Source organism: Drosophila takahashii, chromosome 2L (assembly GCF_030179915.1).
Source record: "Drosophila takahashii strain IR98-3 E-12201 chromosome 2L, DtakHiC1v2, whole genome shotgun sequence".
Classification (NCBI taxonomy): domain Eukaryota; kingdom Metazoa; phylum Arthropoda; class Insecta; order Diptera; family Drosophilidae; genus Drosophila; species Drosophila takahashii.
The window spans coordinates 28,669,646-28,685,717 of NC_091678.1; the positions used below are offsets into that span (position 1 = coordinate 28,669,646).

The following is a 16,072-nucleotide window of genomic DNA, read 5'->3' on the forward strand; positions in this document are numbered from 1 at the left end:
TGATTTTCGAATGGAATTTCATTACAATAATTATTCAAGATGAAGGAAAGAGTAAATAGACAAAAATAGACCCCATTAGATTTATGCTATGCAAACAAAGTTCTAAAATCTTCGAACACTTTAGAGACATTCAACTTGCCTCTGCCACAATATCCAGCATCCTACCAAAATGAAATCTTTCTGTTATAATATTTATAGTTAATCAAGCAGGCCAAATACATAAATACGAATCTATAAACATGTTCGTTTCGGGGTCCCAGAACTCTGGGAACCGACTGCTGCTGTAGCCCTAGCAATATTTGCACTTATCCCCTGCTCCGCTCGGAAAGCAAACACATGCCAAAGGAGCACTTTATTGTTTTGTTGTTGTTGGGGCTAGACACATCGATGTGAGTTGAGTTAGCAAAACATGCAACAATTTTCCAAATGAATGCACTTGCAATATGCAGTGCATGTCGGAGTCGCAGCCGGATTCAGATTTAGGGTGTGAGAGCTGGCTTTTGACCTAACCTGGCCCATGCCCCCAGGCACCCAGGCACTTCGCTCTTCATTTGCGTAGCTGGCTATCAAGCCCAATCAAGTGTGAATGCACTAGAAGCTACAACGTCCAACAGAGATGGGAAAACTTTGAGTGTATCATTCAGGAAAATATACTACTCTATAGGATAGACTGAACCCTACATAAAAAAGAATTTAAATAAATATTGAAGAGGCACGTTGATATTAAAACATATTTTTTTTTTAACAACTAACTAAAACCGTGTTCGAATCGAAAAAAAATTAAATAAAAAAACATTTCAGAGTGCATAAATCTTCAAGTCAGGCACTGACTTCTGACTCCTTCCCACATGTCTCTTAACAGTGAAATGGCTTCCTCGGACTTGGAGGTCGCTAACTTGTTTGCTAAATTTTTTTCATCCAATTTCGAGCCATCTTCATCCTGGAATGATGATGAAACCCTTCTTTCCATCGACTCTCTATTAAATAGGAATAGGAATAGGAAATAGGAAATCTAATTGTGTCCGACTTTGACAGCCATATTGCTGCTGCGAGCTTAAATGACTCAGAACGTATGGATTGCGATGGCCTTTCTCCCTTTATTCTAAAAAATTGTATTGATGTTCTATGTGACCCCCTCAAAATAATTTTTAATAAGTCTCTCTCCAGTGGTATGTTCATTCATAGATGGAAGTTAGCTACAGTGACCCCAATTCTCAAATCAGGTGTAAAAAGTTCCATATCTAATTACAGACCAATTGCCAAGCTGAGTAACATTTCAAAAATGTTTGAGCGCATTGTGGCTAGGCAGCTAAACTTTCTTGTGGGTCGCTCTATTACCCCTAACCAGCATGGTTTTATGCCAGGACGATCGACTACCACTAATTTAGCAACCTTCAATCACTTCTGCATAAATTCTTTTGTGAATCATCACCAAGTAGACGTAGTCTATACCGACTTTGCCATAGCCTTTGATAAAGTCTGTCATACTGCTTTATTAGCTAAGCTTAAAAAAATGGGATTCCACTCTCTAATCTTAGATTGGATTAGGTCCTACCTAACCAATAGAGAATACAAAGTGGAAAATAATGGGGTTTTTTCGAACCCGTATGTGGCAATGTCTGGCCTCCCTCAAGGAAGTGCTTTAGGGCCCTTTCTATTCATTTTATTTATAAATGATATAAGTAATTCCATACATGATTCTGAGTTTCTATTATTTGCAGATGACCTCAAATTATTCAAGTCCGTGCTTTAGGGACCTTTCTATTCATTTTATTTATAAATGATATAAGTAATTCCATACTTGATTCTGAGTTTCTATTATTTGCAGATGACCTCAAATTATTCAAGTCCGTTAATTCAACTTCAGACTGTTTACTCCTCCAGAATGACTTAAATAGATTAGGTAATTGGTGCTCCCGAAATATGCTTCCTTTAAATTTTTCAAAATGCTTTTTAGTAAGATACAGCAAGCGTATAAATATTGTTATCTGTTCGTATTCAATTAATTCCCATCTCCTTGCCACAAAAAACGAGTGCCTGGATTTAGGAATTGTTTTTGATTCGAAATTTCTCTTCGCTGAACATATAAACTACATCATACCTAAAGCATATGCCATGTATATATATATATATATTCTAAATTAGAATATGCGGCTTTTGTCTGGAACCCGACTGGACTTGTGTACATTCGTCGGGTAGAGCGAGTGCAAAAGCTTTTCCTCCGTTTCGCCCTTCAAAGCCTCCGATTCCGTGATCCCACTCCTTCCTATGGTGCTAGGTGTCGCCTTGTACAGCTTGCAACATTACAAGATCGTAGGAGTGTAATTGCGCTGCTTTTTATATTAGACCTACACACAAAAAAAAAACTTGGTAAAATCAACTGTAATAATTGTCAAACAGGCCCCAACCAGCAAAATTGTCAATTCTACTAAGTAAATAGTCATTTCACAACAACAAAATACACACAATTAGCAAAGACACAAACCCAAAGCAAAAACAAAATACACGTAACTATTTTAATAGTTACGTAACTATCTTTGTTGATCAATTTTACGAAGCAAATTTTTTTGTGTGTACTTTCCGGCAAAATTGCCCTATTTTGCTTAGTATTGTTAGCCTATCCGTGCCTAGTAGGGCTCTAAGAACCACTGAACCTTTTTTTATCCCTACACACTGAACAAATTACGCACTAAATGAGCCTATGTACAGAGCTTTACATCTCTTCAACAGTCTGCCACTTAGCATGCGATTGGACCCAAGTTCGTCCAGGGATAGCAACAAGAAAGCCCTGTTATTATATTTCTCTAGAATTAGTAATTAGTTAAGAGTTAGTTAAGTAGCCAGTAAAGAACATGAAGTCTGTTGGCGAAATAAATAAATAAATAAATTGGCTTACAATCCGCCGTTTAAAGTTCAGTTTAAATTAGTTGGCTGACTTCTCCCCAGATCTTGATGATCCTCTTCCATCGTCGTGCCTCTGATCCACACACTTTCCCGTGTGATTATTTATAAACTTCTAAGCGAATGCTCGCAACCTTGGTGGAGGAAATCAAAAGTGGGATTGGTCCGTGACGAGGCTGCTGCGCTGGAGCAACAAAAGTCATGTCAAATCAGTGTTGATTCTGTCGAAAATGTCACCAGTGGACTGTCAGGCGCAGAGCTGGGGATTCGTGGCTCCTCCCATATCAAAGGAAAGTGAGAGGAGAGTCTGCCTGCTTTGGCAAATGCAATTGGTGGGCAATAAATTAAGAAAAGTAGTTGACGTTCTGCCAGACCAAAGATGACTTTGGCAATGATTAAGAGGGTCTTATATTTTCCTAATAAGAGATTGCTGGGAATGTGACCGGGCATGGGCATTAACACGCATCTTTCTTCCTGCGATCGTCAAAAACAAAAACTGACACTTGACGTTTCTTGATATATTCGGGGCGTTGCGCAGACTACAATTCATTGCCTCTATATTTAAATACCTACATTTCATGTTTTGCCTTCGTCGTCATTAATTAACGTTAAAAATACATTTAAATTTCCCGTTTATTTACAGCCACGTGCAATGTGCCCCTGGGCATGGAGTCGTTAGTCATAACAGATGCTCAAATCACAGCGAGTTCAGCGCATGACATGGGCTTTGTTGGACCTCAACATGCAAGGTAAGTGGCGTAAAAACACGGTAATCTTAAAAATACCCTAACTTCGTGAACACCAGTGCTGCCATTTTGTCCTCTTTCCGGACAGATCTGTCCTTTTTTTAACGGGTTTGTCCGGAAAAAATTTCAAACATCCCCTATCCGTCCCTTTTTCAAAAATAAGGTTTTGAGTGTTATTTTTGCCAGTCGAAAATGTGTAAACCTGTTTTTATATGCTAAAACGCATTTTTAACCATCAATCTTACAGTTCGGCACTTAAAAAATAATTATTTTTACAAATTATCAAAGAGACGTAAAGCAGTCGATGGATTTTCTATATTCGGGTTTGACGCAGATATTGCATTTTTTTGTATTACCAATATAGTTACTTGAAATGCTTTTATTATTTTAATAATTTTAGATTATTACGTATACGCACAAAAATTAACCATGGTAAAATGATCAAACAAAGAAGGATGTGAGTCGGGCGCAGTAGGTCATTACATAATTGAATTTAATATAAAATCCATTTAAATTAAGTAATTATATAACCCATTGGTAAAACAAAAAAATGGAGGCGCATTTACTTGTGTCCCTTTTTTTGTCCTTTCTTAAAAATTTTTGTCCTTTTTTTCCCTGTTTTTCAAGCTGAGTGATGGCAGCACTGGTGAACACTGCGCACTAAAAATACATTTATTTAGACTTATTTATTTAGTATCCAAAGGCTACAAGTTTGCACTGCTAAACAGTCGCAAATATATTTTTTTGTGTAATTTCGAAACGTAAAAGTGTCAGCCTTACAAGAAATATATACAATCAAGATCGTCTGCGGTCAAGTTTTTTGGTTGCAGAGCAGACCCATACTTTGTAATCGTTTACGATTCCGCCCCTGTTCCTGCCACACCACCCGGCTCATTAGGCATTTAAAAGTTAGAGATGGGCCTTATCTAGGATGCCGCCGTCCGGCGTGATCTTTTAATTGCTAATTTTATAGACAACTTCGTTAGTTATGGACTAACTAAGCTATGGACTAAAGGCAGAGCCAATAAAATAGAAATCTTTGGCCACAGCTCACTCTGCTGTTGGCAATGACAAGGAAGTTTATGATATGACACAAACAGTTTGCCCATTAAAATACCAAACAGTCCAGACACAAAGCCCCGAAATCGAACTCTAACAAATACCAGGCCAGGTTTTGCATATCCGGCGAGCAGAGAAGATAGTGGTTAATGATCGGCTAGCGCCCTTTTGGGGCAATCAAAGATCATCTCTCTGCCAGTGGAAAATCTATCCATGAGTAGGCAGCGGATCGACATGGCCACCGTTTAATGGATGTGACATCAGGGGACACGCGAAGAAAGGTCGGCAGCCCTTTACCCAGCTAATTAAATGCGATTTCTGAAATGCACAAACTCGTTTTCCCTCCCAGACAGACAAAGTTCAAGCGGGTTTTTGTGACAACGAACGAGGAATGAAGTAAAAGACGATTGCCTTTCCATAGACGAGTTTGGTTTAATTTCAATTTATCAGCCATGTTTACATTTTATTGTCGCGTATAGACAAAAGGGCCCTTAGCTTGGGTTGCGATCGGATGGTAATAGGCAGGAAGCTCCAAGTGAATCGATGCGGGGCAGAGATTGAAGCGGAAGTTTCGCAATTGCGCTGACCGTTGCGCAGCCATGATTGATGACACCATCAGATGGGCCTGACTTGTCGTGTAATTAGTATGGAATATCTTGGCGGGGTGGGTGAGCACATTCAGAGCCATAAACATGTCAATTACCGCATGAATTATGGCCAGAAATCAATGCAAACACATCGCACATGCAGTTAGGCAAAGATTCATTCCTAGCCCTTCTTTTACTTGGCTGCCCGTAAGAATGTTCTGTTCGCCTTTATGGACATGCACTTAAAAAACACTCTAGTGCCAGGCCGACTGACAACCAAGGCACCACTCTCACACATCCATGCACCACCACAAAGGCATCATTAACATTACCCCTTTATGGAGGTACTAAAATATAGCCACAAAGACAGCGCGTGTTGAGCACGTCGAAGATAAACAAAATATATTTGGTTTGGTTCGCCGCTATTTCTTTCTGAGGCAGATTAACCGGAATTTGTACTAAGGAGGCGGCGGACAGACGGATTTGAGCTTGCACCGTCAGGCGAAAACAAGGTGCGGGGAACGAAAGTGGAAATCGGACTGGCTTTGATAAGTTTGCCATGCGGGCAGACGCTATAGCCGGAGGTCGGTGCCAACTGACTCATCTGGGAAATCGGAGATCTCAAGCTCTTCGATTCGCCTGCAGAGCTCGTGGCTGAGGATGTGAGATATTGGTAGTCGCTCCCTGGCTCGGATCGACAGCAGTTGTCTGTCTGCAATTCCTGAGATGCTAAGTGCCTGAAGAGTAAATGCAAAGCGCAACCGACTGGCAGCAGATATATTTATTAAGCTGAGTTCCGTTCCTTCGACCGCTAATTAAAGAGTGCTCCACTTGAAATTGCAAAACTTTTCCAAATTCACCTTACACTAATTTTCCTTCGGTGGCCCAACTATTCGCTGCTAGAAAACACTGGGGTCCTCCGAAGTAACCCCCTGCACAGGCAGCAAAAACTCTTGAAACTCCTCAGAGCCAGCAACTTTCTCTTTTGTCTTTCGATTCCCTCCCTCAACTCCACGGAATGCCCAATCAGGCAAGCTGCAATTTGCTTAGCCGAAAGTTCCTCAGAGTCAACCAGTAAAGTTCAAAAGTGCAGGCAGCATTATAATTTGCGGCTGCCGTGCACTTACCTAACTAGACTAACTAGCTGCAAAAAGATGTGCTCGAAAGAAACTTGCCGTAATTCATTTCGGGGAGGGGGCACTACATGCACTTACGACAAATCACTGCAAGGGATCAGAGCCCTCAGGAGGCCATGAGATGACTGCGATGACGGTTTGTGGTCCGGCTGGGGCTATTGAATTACGGAGATTAGTTTAATGACAGTTGGCGCTGTTTGATTTTCATTACCGCGCCCATCGTCCACGACCGTCAGGCCATTAAGTTTACAACCTTTTACATATTACGAATAGCGAGAAGAGAAAAAATCGGAGCCCTCCTCCGATTAGAAGTTGGAGGCCACGTCCAGGGGCCCTCACAACGAAGAGGCAGTTAGCCAGTCCATCAGCGCTGAAAATGAGCAGCCGACGGTGGCGCAGATTGTTAACTTTGGCAATAACAATAATTAAAGTCAAGTTGAAATGCACATAACTGCGGATATTAGCATTTTAAATGATGTTTGTACGCTCCTCTCTCTACTCTTTATTCCGACTGCCTCTGGGCTGTAGAAGGAGAGGAAGGGGATGATGAAGTGGAGCAGGGCGGAGAGAAGGAAACCTTATTTTATGAAGATTAAATTGACCTTTTTGCCTGGCTGTGGGAGTAATATAATTAAAATTCGCCAGTGTTCCAATGAAGAGACTTTTATCCCCGCTCTTTAGAGTGATTGCAGTTGGTAATGAATACTGCAAGAAGGCCGTGGTGCTTACTTGGGGCACTTCAGAAAGAAATATTTAAAAACTGTCATAAGAGTGTCGGCCAAAAGAGTGTCCGGAATATCATTTGTTTTTAAACTGCTTATATCGCTTGGCTCAAATTAAGCGATGTCTCAATGTACGCGGAAGCACATTACTAATGGCTCTCCCCGAAGGCAGAGGCGGGACATGAACATTTCTTAAAGATTTCGAGGCATGCACTTATAATCCCAGTTGGCCAGTAAATAAACATCGCAATCGAATTCAATTCCAATAGCCCGCTGGCATCCACAGGTTCGGAGCCCGGGACAAGCGGCCAAATGAAGCAATTTGCCACGAAACCAACGACGACAGGAGGCCAGGAGTCCGAGTCTTTGACTTGACTTGACTCGACTCCGATCGAAGCGAGTCTAGGCTTTGTAGCAATGTAGCAGTTCCATGAGTAATGGCCGGGCATTAAGGCAGCCGAAACGCAATCAAGCATGTAAAACTTAATTGAAATATAAACCGAAACTCGAAGTAGAAGTGGTTAACGTATCGATGGCTTCCACTGGCTGAAAATTGTTTAAAGCTCGTCCGCATCTGTCTTCTGTCCTCTGTCCGGGAATAGGTTAAATTAATCCTTAATTACACAGACAACATCCTGCTGTGTCTAAAACCGCAAACAGCTTAACGAACGAGACGAGCCGCCAGACGACGCACCACAAACGCCAGTGGTTCGAGTAGGGTTTGGGTTTTGCGTCGGGGCTGGTGGTGGGGCTTCATGTGGTGCCGAACGCTTAATGTCAATTAATTTATAAAAATTTCCCCCTCCCAGCAACTGGTTCTCGCAGCTACCGCAGACGGAGTCTTATTAAGAAAGTTCTCCCAACTCCCTCTCGTTTCAGACTGAAAACCGATAATAATGGAGGTGCCTGGTGCCCCAAGCACATGGTGTCGAATGCCCTCAAGGAGTATCTGCAGGTCGACCTGCTGCATACCCACGTGATCACTGCGATCCGGACCCAGGGCCGCTTTGGCAAGGGCCAGGGCCAGGAGTACACTGAGGCCTATGTTCTTGAGTACTGGCGTCCGGGCTTCGACAAGTGGCAGCGCTGGAAGAATATCCAGGGCAAGGAGGTAGGTGTCACCCATCCGAGTCCAGCTCTATTTCCAGCTAACCCGATCCTCGTTCCTCCGCAGATTCTGCCCGGAAACATCAACACGTACAGCGAGGTGGAGAACGCCCTGCAGCCAATCATTTTCGCCTCGAAGATCCGCATCTATCCATATGGCCAGTATGACCGAACTGTCTGTCTGCGGGCCGAGATCGTCGGTTGTCCATGGGAAGGTGAGTCGAATCGGAAAATTCAAGGCGCGGCGATAAGAGTCCGACATGAGCAATAATAGTGCGGAGAGGCTAACAGAGTTTTAGTGTCAGCGCTAATTTATCATTCCGCAGTACCGGGGGGCAGCTTGTTTGCAATTAGATCAGCAAAAGGCGGCTTAAATGTTCGCTCGATTTGCTTGTGGACAGACATTAGCATGGAAGTTGCCGATTCCCTTGGGCTGTGAGTGCCGGCGTAGAGAATGTAGATTGTGCAGAGGTTCTGAATACGTTATAAGGGGCGGCATGACCTCCGGTTCTTAACTCAAATTCAGGACATCACTTATAGTTTCGTATCTAATACTTTCATTTGTTTTCCATACTTTTATGGTTTCTTGGACTGTGCTTATTCAATTTTATTTAAATTATTGTGGTAAAGGGGCCATAATTTTAGAATTCGATTTAATTAATTTTTCTGAGGAAAATTTATTTTTCCCCCGAATTGCATATTTTTTATTTATTACCGCATTATAAGCTTCTACCACGAAAGCCTGCAAAGTCTCCCCAAATCGCATGACCCAAAAGCAAATCTAAGCCTTGAGTTTGAGAGCTATTCGCACCCCAGTAAAATAAATTTCCAAGCAACGTCTGGCCGGACCACGTAATCCCATCAAGGTGACTGCTACGCTTTATAAAACGAAATGTGGCGCATTTCTGATTTTTTTTCCCAACATATGGGCACCGTAACTTGACTTGTCGGGATTTCTTCATACCGGCATGAGCACTGTACTTGAAATATATCGCGTGCAGACATTGGAAAAACATCCCATACCATACCACTGCTCGTGGCTAGACCCGACCGAAATCGAAATCCCAGACGACGACCTGCCGGGCAGGCTGAACACTATGTCCCGACTGATGTCTGAAAACAACTAAAAGAGGAAAGCGCCAAAACAACTAAATGCACTTCAAATTTAGAGCCTACAATTGATTACCAGATGTAGTGAATGTGTAACATACTAGTGGCTTAAGGCATTACCTATGTATTTCTACCTCATTGCATCTTTTAAATTAAAAAAAAATAATTTAAATACATACATGTGTGGTTCCTAACGAACATAACTCTTCCTTCTAGTTCTTCCCAGTGTAGCCAAACAACATGACCAACCTGGTCTACCTTCCCAACCTCTACGTTGTCGATTTCTGCACGCAATTGTCAAGTAGTGCAGGAGTCAGAAACAAGTCTGGACAAACACATTTTTCTATAATTTCCATAGGTTGAGAGCCGAGTTCTCCACTGGCAGCGATAACACGAAGCTGGCCAGCAAAACGCGCCTAATGACAATTTGTAAAGCCAGTTCCCCAAAGAGCTGGAAAAGGCGCGGAAGTTGAAAATTATTCTGTAAATTAACGCAGGGTTTTCGGCCGGGCCTAGGAGATGGCGGCTGGGCTTGGGAGCTCGGTCCCTGGTCCCAGGTCCCCTGGTAAGTGGCGCCATTTGTGTGCGCGGGAGCCGGGCTAGAACTGCGGCACGCCCACTTGTGCCGGAACGGGGAATTTGGGGTTGGCAGACATGCAAACTCCTGACCGCTCACATTTTGCGGGCTATCATTTGATTTGCCAGGGGGAATGTGAACACGAGGGCCGACATGGCGCATTTCATATGCAAATTAAACAAGATAAGATGGAAATGGATTGCGCTTACAGTGGGGCACAGTGGCAAGCAGCAGATGGGTCTAGACAAGTGCCAGACAGCCGGACAGTGGGCAAAGAAATCAATAAATCCATTTTTTATGTCTGCGGCGATTTCATTACCCGATCATTAATCCTCTCAAAAGAGCACCGTCGCAAATCATAATTGTTTATCAATTCCAGCCATAAATTTGGAAACCGCTGGAATTTGAATTTGAATTGACCTGACCCCACCTAGGGGCATAAATTGGACCGCTCCCGAAGTGTTTGGATTTGGGAAGTTTAGGCCTAAGCGCCACAATCGTTAGAAAAAAGTTCGGGTTGGGCGTCAGAGATTATCTTCCACTTGGACATCCAAAACATGCCTAAGCTCGAATTTGTTATGATTTAACAACGGCTCTTGGAATCGAAACGGGTATGCATATGTGAATGCTCAAGTGCATTATAAATGCAGCAACTGATTAGCGTTAAGCCCGGGATTTATGGTACCCACTGTTCAGGGGCCCATAATTTATACCTATTTTAGGGCACTACCTTAGTGGCTAGCTATGTTGGTGTTGAAACGTTCAGCGAACCGAAGAAGTTTAGCTGGAGGTTGGAAAATTGAAAGTCGAGATACCAGGTGGGAGTCTCTACAGGCTGGGGAGGGGAAATGGTCTTGAAACTGCCTAGTGTTTCAAGCCCCGGGCAGTGTTTCGTCCACATTTTAGTTTATTTTGAAATTCCCTTTGAGTTCCATCAAGTCCACTGGGACCACTCAGCCATCCATCTTGAATCCTCAATTTGAGTCATCAGCAAGAAGCGAGTTGACATTGTTGCCGCTACCGTTGGCTTGCGTGCCACATCCAGAAAAGGAGAAAAATTGCTTTTATATGTTGCAGTTGCTGTCTTCGGGGCCGTTCACCGCCCTCGCAAGCCGCCCCGAACTGCTCCACGCACTTAAGCAGGGACTTCTTACTTTGCCCATTTTTTGGCAGCATGAGTCCCGTCCCGTCACCGGTCCTCCGACTGTCGCGACACGCAAATAAGTATCGCATGCGGGCACGCGAGTAACGAGGCAAACAGACAGCGGAGGTGGGAGGAAGCCATCTCCTTGCCCCCAAGTCCCCACAGAGCCCCATAGTGCTACACTCCTGTCCTGACATTGCGCGAATGTTGTCGCAGCAACGCAGTTGTGAAACGCGCTCCCTTAAATGTCTCTGCAGTTAATTAAATATGCCATATAACGCTTACATTCGGCTTAATCGGAGAACTTATCTCCCCGCTCCGCCGTAACTCGTGTAATTAAAGCAGCCCGAAGTCCTTGAATAATAATTATTATTTTCATTCGAACGTATCTCCCACTCCTGTGATCGATAACGGTCATCTGCCCACCTGAGCGCCCCATCATCATTATCTACATATGCCCAATGGTGGGACTGCCTTAATTATGTGTAATTATGTGATTTTTGGTAATTATTGGAAAATTCCTTCGGCCGACTTGTTTTGCCTATCTATCCTGTGAGAGTGTTTGTCCGGGTGTCCTGTTTACCACGTGACCCGATTGTGAAAATAGAAACTCTAGTGAATTAGTTAAACGTGTGTACAAGTTTCCCCTTCCATCGATGGTTGCACCCTACTTTTTCAGGGGTTTAATTATATCGAGTGCCTGGCAACCCTGAGTGCCGCCGGTTGTTGGTTTTTTCGATGTGGCGTAATTGTTTTCGTGGGCGGAGTGGACGCTATTCGATTTTGTAATTAGTGTCAGGTGTTTGTTTGCGAGTGGTGGCAGATTGGTGGCCGCAGTTGTCTTTTTTGGGGATCGAAGCCTTGGATGGCCCCTGCTTGTATGTTACTTGGGTTTCGCTCTTACTTTTGATGGCTAATCCCCTAAAACCAACGCGCAACAAAAAGTGAAGAAAGCACATTGCTAAATGAACATGACTCAATAGCGAGCCTCCTCCCCAGCGTTTGACTTTGACATTGAAAAACTACACCAAGGAAGTTTTCCGACCCCCTTTCGATTAATGACCAACATAACCACTGAAACCAAATGACAGATAAGGAGGGTGTGAGCGAGACTAAAGTGGCCACAGAACGAAATTATGTTTCAAGTAACTCAATATCCACCACCACTCCTGCGAGAGCTCTCTGCCGTATTATGACGCTCCGTCCTGAGGGAGTATAGAGTAAAAACTTTTAATTTCAGGCGGTTTAAGGCCCAAAGAAATTCGGGGCACCTACACTGAAGATTGAAACAACCTCAAAACCAGAATCACACCTGGCCAGTTTTAGTTAAATTAAAATATTTATTATCCAAGCTTTTTATTATTTCTGATTTATTATAGAGATTTAACTAAAAACATCTGTCCTTAAATGATTTTGTAATTTTATTATCAATTTTTCGTTAGGTGTACGACCGCAGAAGTCAGCCTTTGTCAGACATTTGTCTTCCCTACATGACGCGAAACAAGTATTTGACATTTCTTACGCGTGATTTCAGCGTCCCAATCCCCTCTAGCAGCCTCTCAGGTTTCGTTGTTTTCGACTTAATGTTTATACCCTTGTAGAGGGTATTATAATTTCAGTCAGATGTTTGCAACGCAGTGAAGGAGACGTTTCCGACCACATAAAGTATATATATTCTTGATCAGCATCACTAGACGAGTCGATCTAGCCATGTCCGTCTGTCCGTCTGTCCGTCTGTCCGTCGGTCCGTCTGTCCGTCTGTCCGTCTGTCCGTTTCTATGCGAACTAGTCTCTCAGTTTTAAAGATATCGCGATGAAACTTTCCCGAAAGTCTTCTTTCTATTGCAGGTAGTACATATGTCGGAGCGAGCCGAATCGGACCACTATATCTTAAGGCTCCCATAGGAATATTCAAAGATATATAAGAAAATTCATTGTTTTGTAGGAAGTTGGCGTTTTAATTCTTGACTCTTTAAAAACAAAATTCAAAAATAGAAACGCTGAATCTGAAATCCCTGGAACAGCACCGAGTGAGCATTACTTTATCTGCAAGGGTATGTAAGGTTCGGCTGGCCGAAGGTAGCTTCCTTTCTTGTTTTGTTTAAATTCCGAGAATTTCCCCACTCAATTTTCAATTCGACGCTTTTCTTTTGAACCGTTTCAGAGGGCATCGTGTCTTACAGCATTCCAAAGGGCGTGCAGCGCGGCATGGAGGTGGATCTTTCGGATAAAACCTACGATGGCAATGAGCAGGGCGATCGCTATGTGGATGGCCTTGGTCAACTGGTGGACGGACAGAAGGGCAAGGACAATTTCCGCACCGACATCCACGGATTTGGCAAGGGTGAGTAACTGAACCACGAACAAGATTCTTGTGTCTTAATTTCCCGAAAATATGAAAATTCCTTGGGCAAAATAGTTTTTTTCCGGTTTCCGTTTGCAAACTATTTGCCCCTTCAAATTTTACTCTTAATTTCCCGAAAATATGAAAATTCCTTGGGCAAAATAGTTTTTTTCCGGTTTCCGTTTGCAAACTATTTGCCCCTTCAAATTTTACTCGATGTACTGTGGTACATTTAAATTTTTTTTTTTAATTACTCTAACTTTGTTTATGCTATACACTAGTCGTCATAATTATTTTGACAGATTATAAAGTTAAATCTACTGATATTTCGACTTATTATATAAACATTTTGGCACCTTTAGAAAGAAACATTTAAGAACCTTTTTGGGTGATTAAAACGGAATTAAAGTGCTCTTTTTATAGGAGTCAAATTAAATAATTAAATTATACTTTCAAAATATGAGTAGATTTAATTTTTTAATAAATATGCCGACTATTGTACACAAAAAGAATAACACGTAAGGAATAATTTGATATGCGCATGGTCAATAGCATTTTTCAAAACATACAGCATAAAATTACAATGACTTCCAACCCACAGACAGCAATTTTCGAAACGAACGGACATGTTAAAGTGATAAGCCCCGTATCAAGATAAAAATTATACCTAATTTCAGAGAATTGATCATCATATCTTCTTTTCTTCATTTTTTGATCGGTCTACGTGTAAAAATGTTACCTTTTTAATATATCTTATAAACTAATTCAAAAGAAGGAAGGAAACTTAAGCCAGCAAATTATTAACTACTTAATAATAATATTTTCACATTAATTTTGTTAACCTTCTTACGGTAGCTATATAATATATTCGTCTGAGGGTGGTTAAATTTATTTCGGAATTCTGAAATATTAAAAGAATGTTATATCGCAGAGTAGAAGAGAATACGACCAAAATCGTAAATACTTTCCCTTTAATTTTTCGATAGTTCAAATGACAGATTTTTTGAAAATTAAAATTAAATCGTGGTAAATTTTCGATAGTATGAAAATAATGTATTTAGCACAACAAAAAAGTCTTGAATTAGGCCTTTTTCGACCTAATACAAAACAAGGCCCACAGTACGTCGAAGGCCATTTGAAGCAGTCAAGACTTACAGCAGCAGAAGAAACTGATTAACATCAAATAATGGCAAAAGTTCACCGACAGAAAAAGCATAGGGCAACGTCTAACCCCCATTGCGCCGCTGAAAGCTCACTTCATTGAACACCGATTGCGGCGCGTGGGGAAAAACTTTGGCTTTCGCAAATAATTTGACTGCACAACACAACACAATAAACAAAAATAAATAATAACTTTGGACCATTTGCTGGCGTCGCGTAAAACTTGCCCAGATAGCAACCCAAAATATAAATCCCCGTCCATTCCACTACTGGCAGAAAAAATGTAAACATTATGCACAGTTGATAATTTATGGCAGCACTGGCATTCATTTCCGCCCCAAAAATGCAAAAGTTTGGGAATTTGCGAAGCTTGCCAGTTTATATTTTTCCATGTCGCTCCTTTTCAGTGCTCCGCCCGCGATTCCATGAATTCTTCATGGACTGGCAAATGGCCAATAATCGAAATTATTGAGAACTTTACCCAGAAGAGAAGTTTGGTTAGACAATTAGACATGCAGTCGCTATGTCTGTCGCAATTCAAGATGAGGTCGAGACGGAGCCGTAAAAGCAGCGCACTGCAACGAGAAAGTTTCCGGCGCATAATTCCGATTCCCGGCACTACCACATCTCCACTTTCATGGGAGCTATATGCTCGTCTTTGCTTACTTACTAGTGCTTGCTAAGTGGGAATCAATACTCGACCGGGTTGGGTCGTACTGGGTGACCCCTACTGCTTTCCAAGGAGGTATTGCATAAATTCTGGTTAGGTCTTGTTTCTGAATCCCATAGGCATATAGCCACAGTGGCTGCAAGCTAATATTGCATGACTCTTGCGGAAGAACCCCTCACTAAATCCCACTCCCCCGAAGTCCTCCATAAACCACCACGTAGGGGACTCGTTATTCCACTGAAATTAGGGCCACGCAAACAAGGCTCAGCAGCAGAAAAAATGGCTTAAATGTCGCATTGGCCATTATTTCTAGTTATATGTACAGAGTCTACCCCCAACCCAAACCCTCGTTCGTGTGCCTGCCGTGAGCATTTATTTGTTTTCGGGCATTTGGGGAAAACTTCACCCCAAATGTGCCATCGGCAATGCCAGGTCGGGGGCTTAAAGAGCTTTACATGTCAGTCCCCCTCAGGGCTGCTCTATTGATTTCCCCCTCCCTGGGCTGACATGTGAAATGTTCATTTTATTTCATTTTGATGGCTTTTTTTTCATTTCAGGTTATGAATGGATTGGCTGGCGGAACGATACGCCGGGACTGCTGGGAAAACCAGTGGAAATTGTCTTTGAATTCGATACGGTTCGCAATTTCAGTGCCATCGTGCTCCACACGAACAATATGTTCACCAAGGATGTTCAGGTGAGTGTCCAATCCCATTTTTTAAAAGTGGTCATAAACTTCTATCCGTAAATTAATTGAAATTCATTTTATCAATTCAAATTATTCCAACTTTCTTAAAACTCGAAGTAT

The 16,072-nt window shown here is 42.2% G+C and overlaps 1 protein-coding gene across 1 annotated transcript in view; it reads left to right on the forward strand.

Moving 5' to 3' along the window:
- smal (smoke alarm) overlaps window positions 1-16,072 on the forward strand; it is a 40,444-nt gene that overhangs the window by 18,905 nt on the left and 5,467 nt on the right. Inside the window, exons 3-7 of the mRNA XM_017137162.3 lie at window positions 3,545-3,650; window positions 8,031-8,262; window positions 8,326-8,473; window positions 13,254-13,433; window positions 15,822-15,961. Coding sequence (XP_016992651.1) covers window positions 3,545-3,650; window positions 8,031-8,262; window positions 8,326-8,473; window positions 13,254-13,433; window positions 15,822-15,961 — 806 coding nt within the window. The remainder of the gene's footprint in view (window positions 1-3,544; window positions 3,651-8,030; window positions 8,263-8,325; window positions 8,474-13,253; window positions 13,434-15,821; window positions 15,962-16,072) is intronic.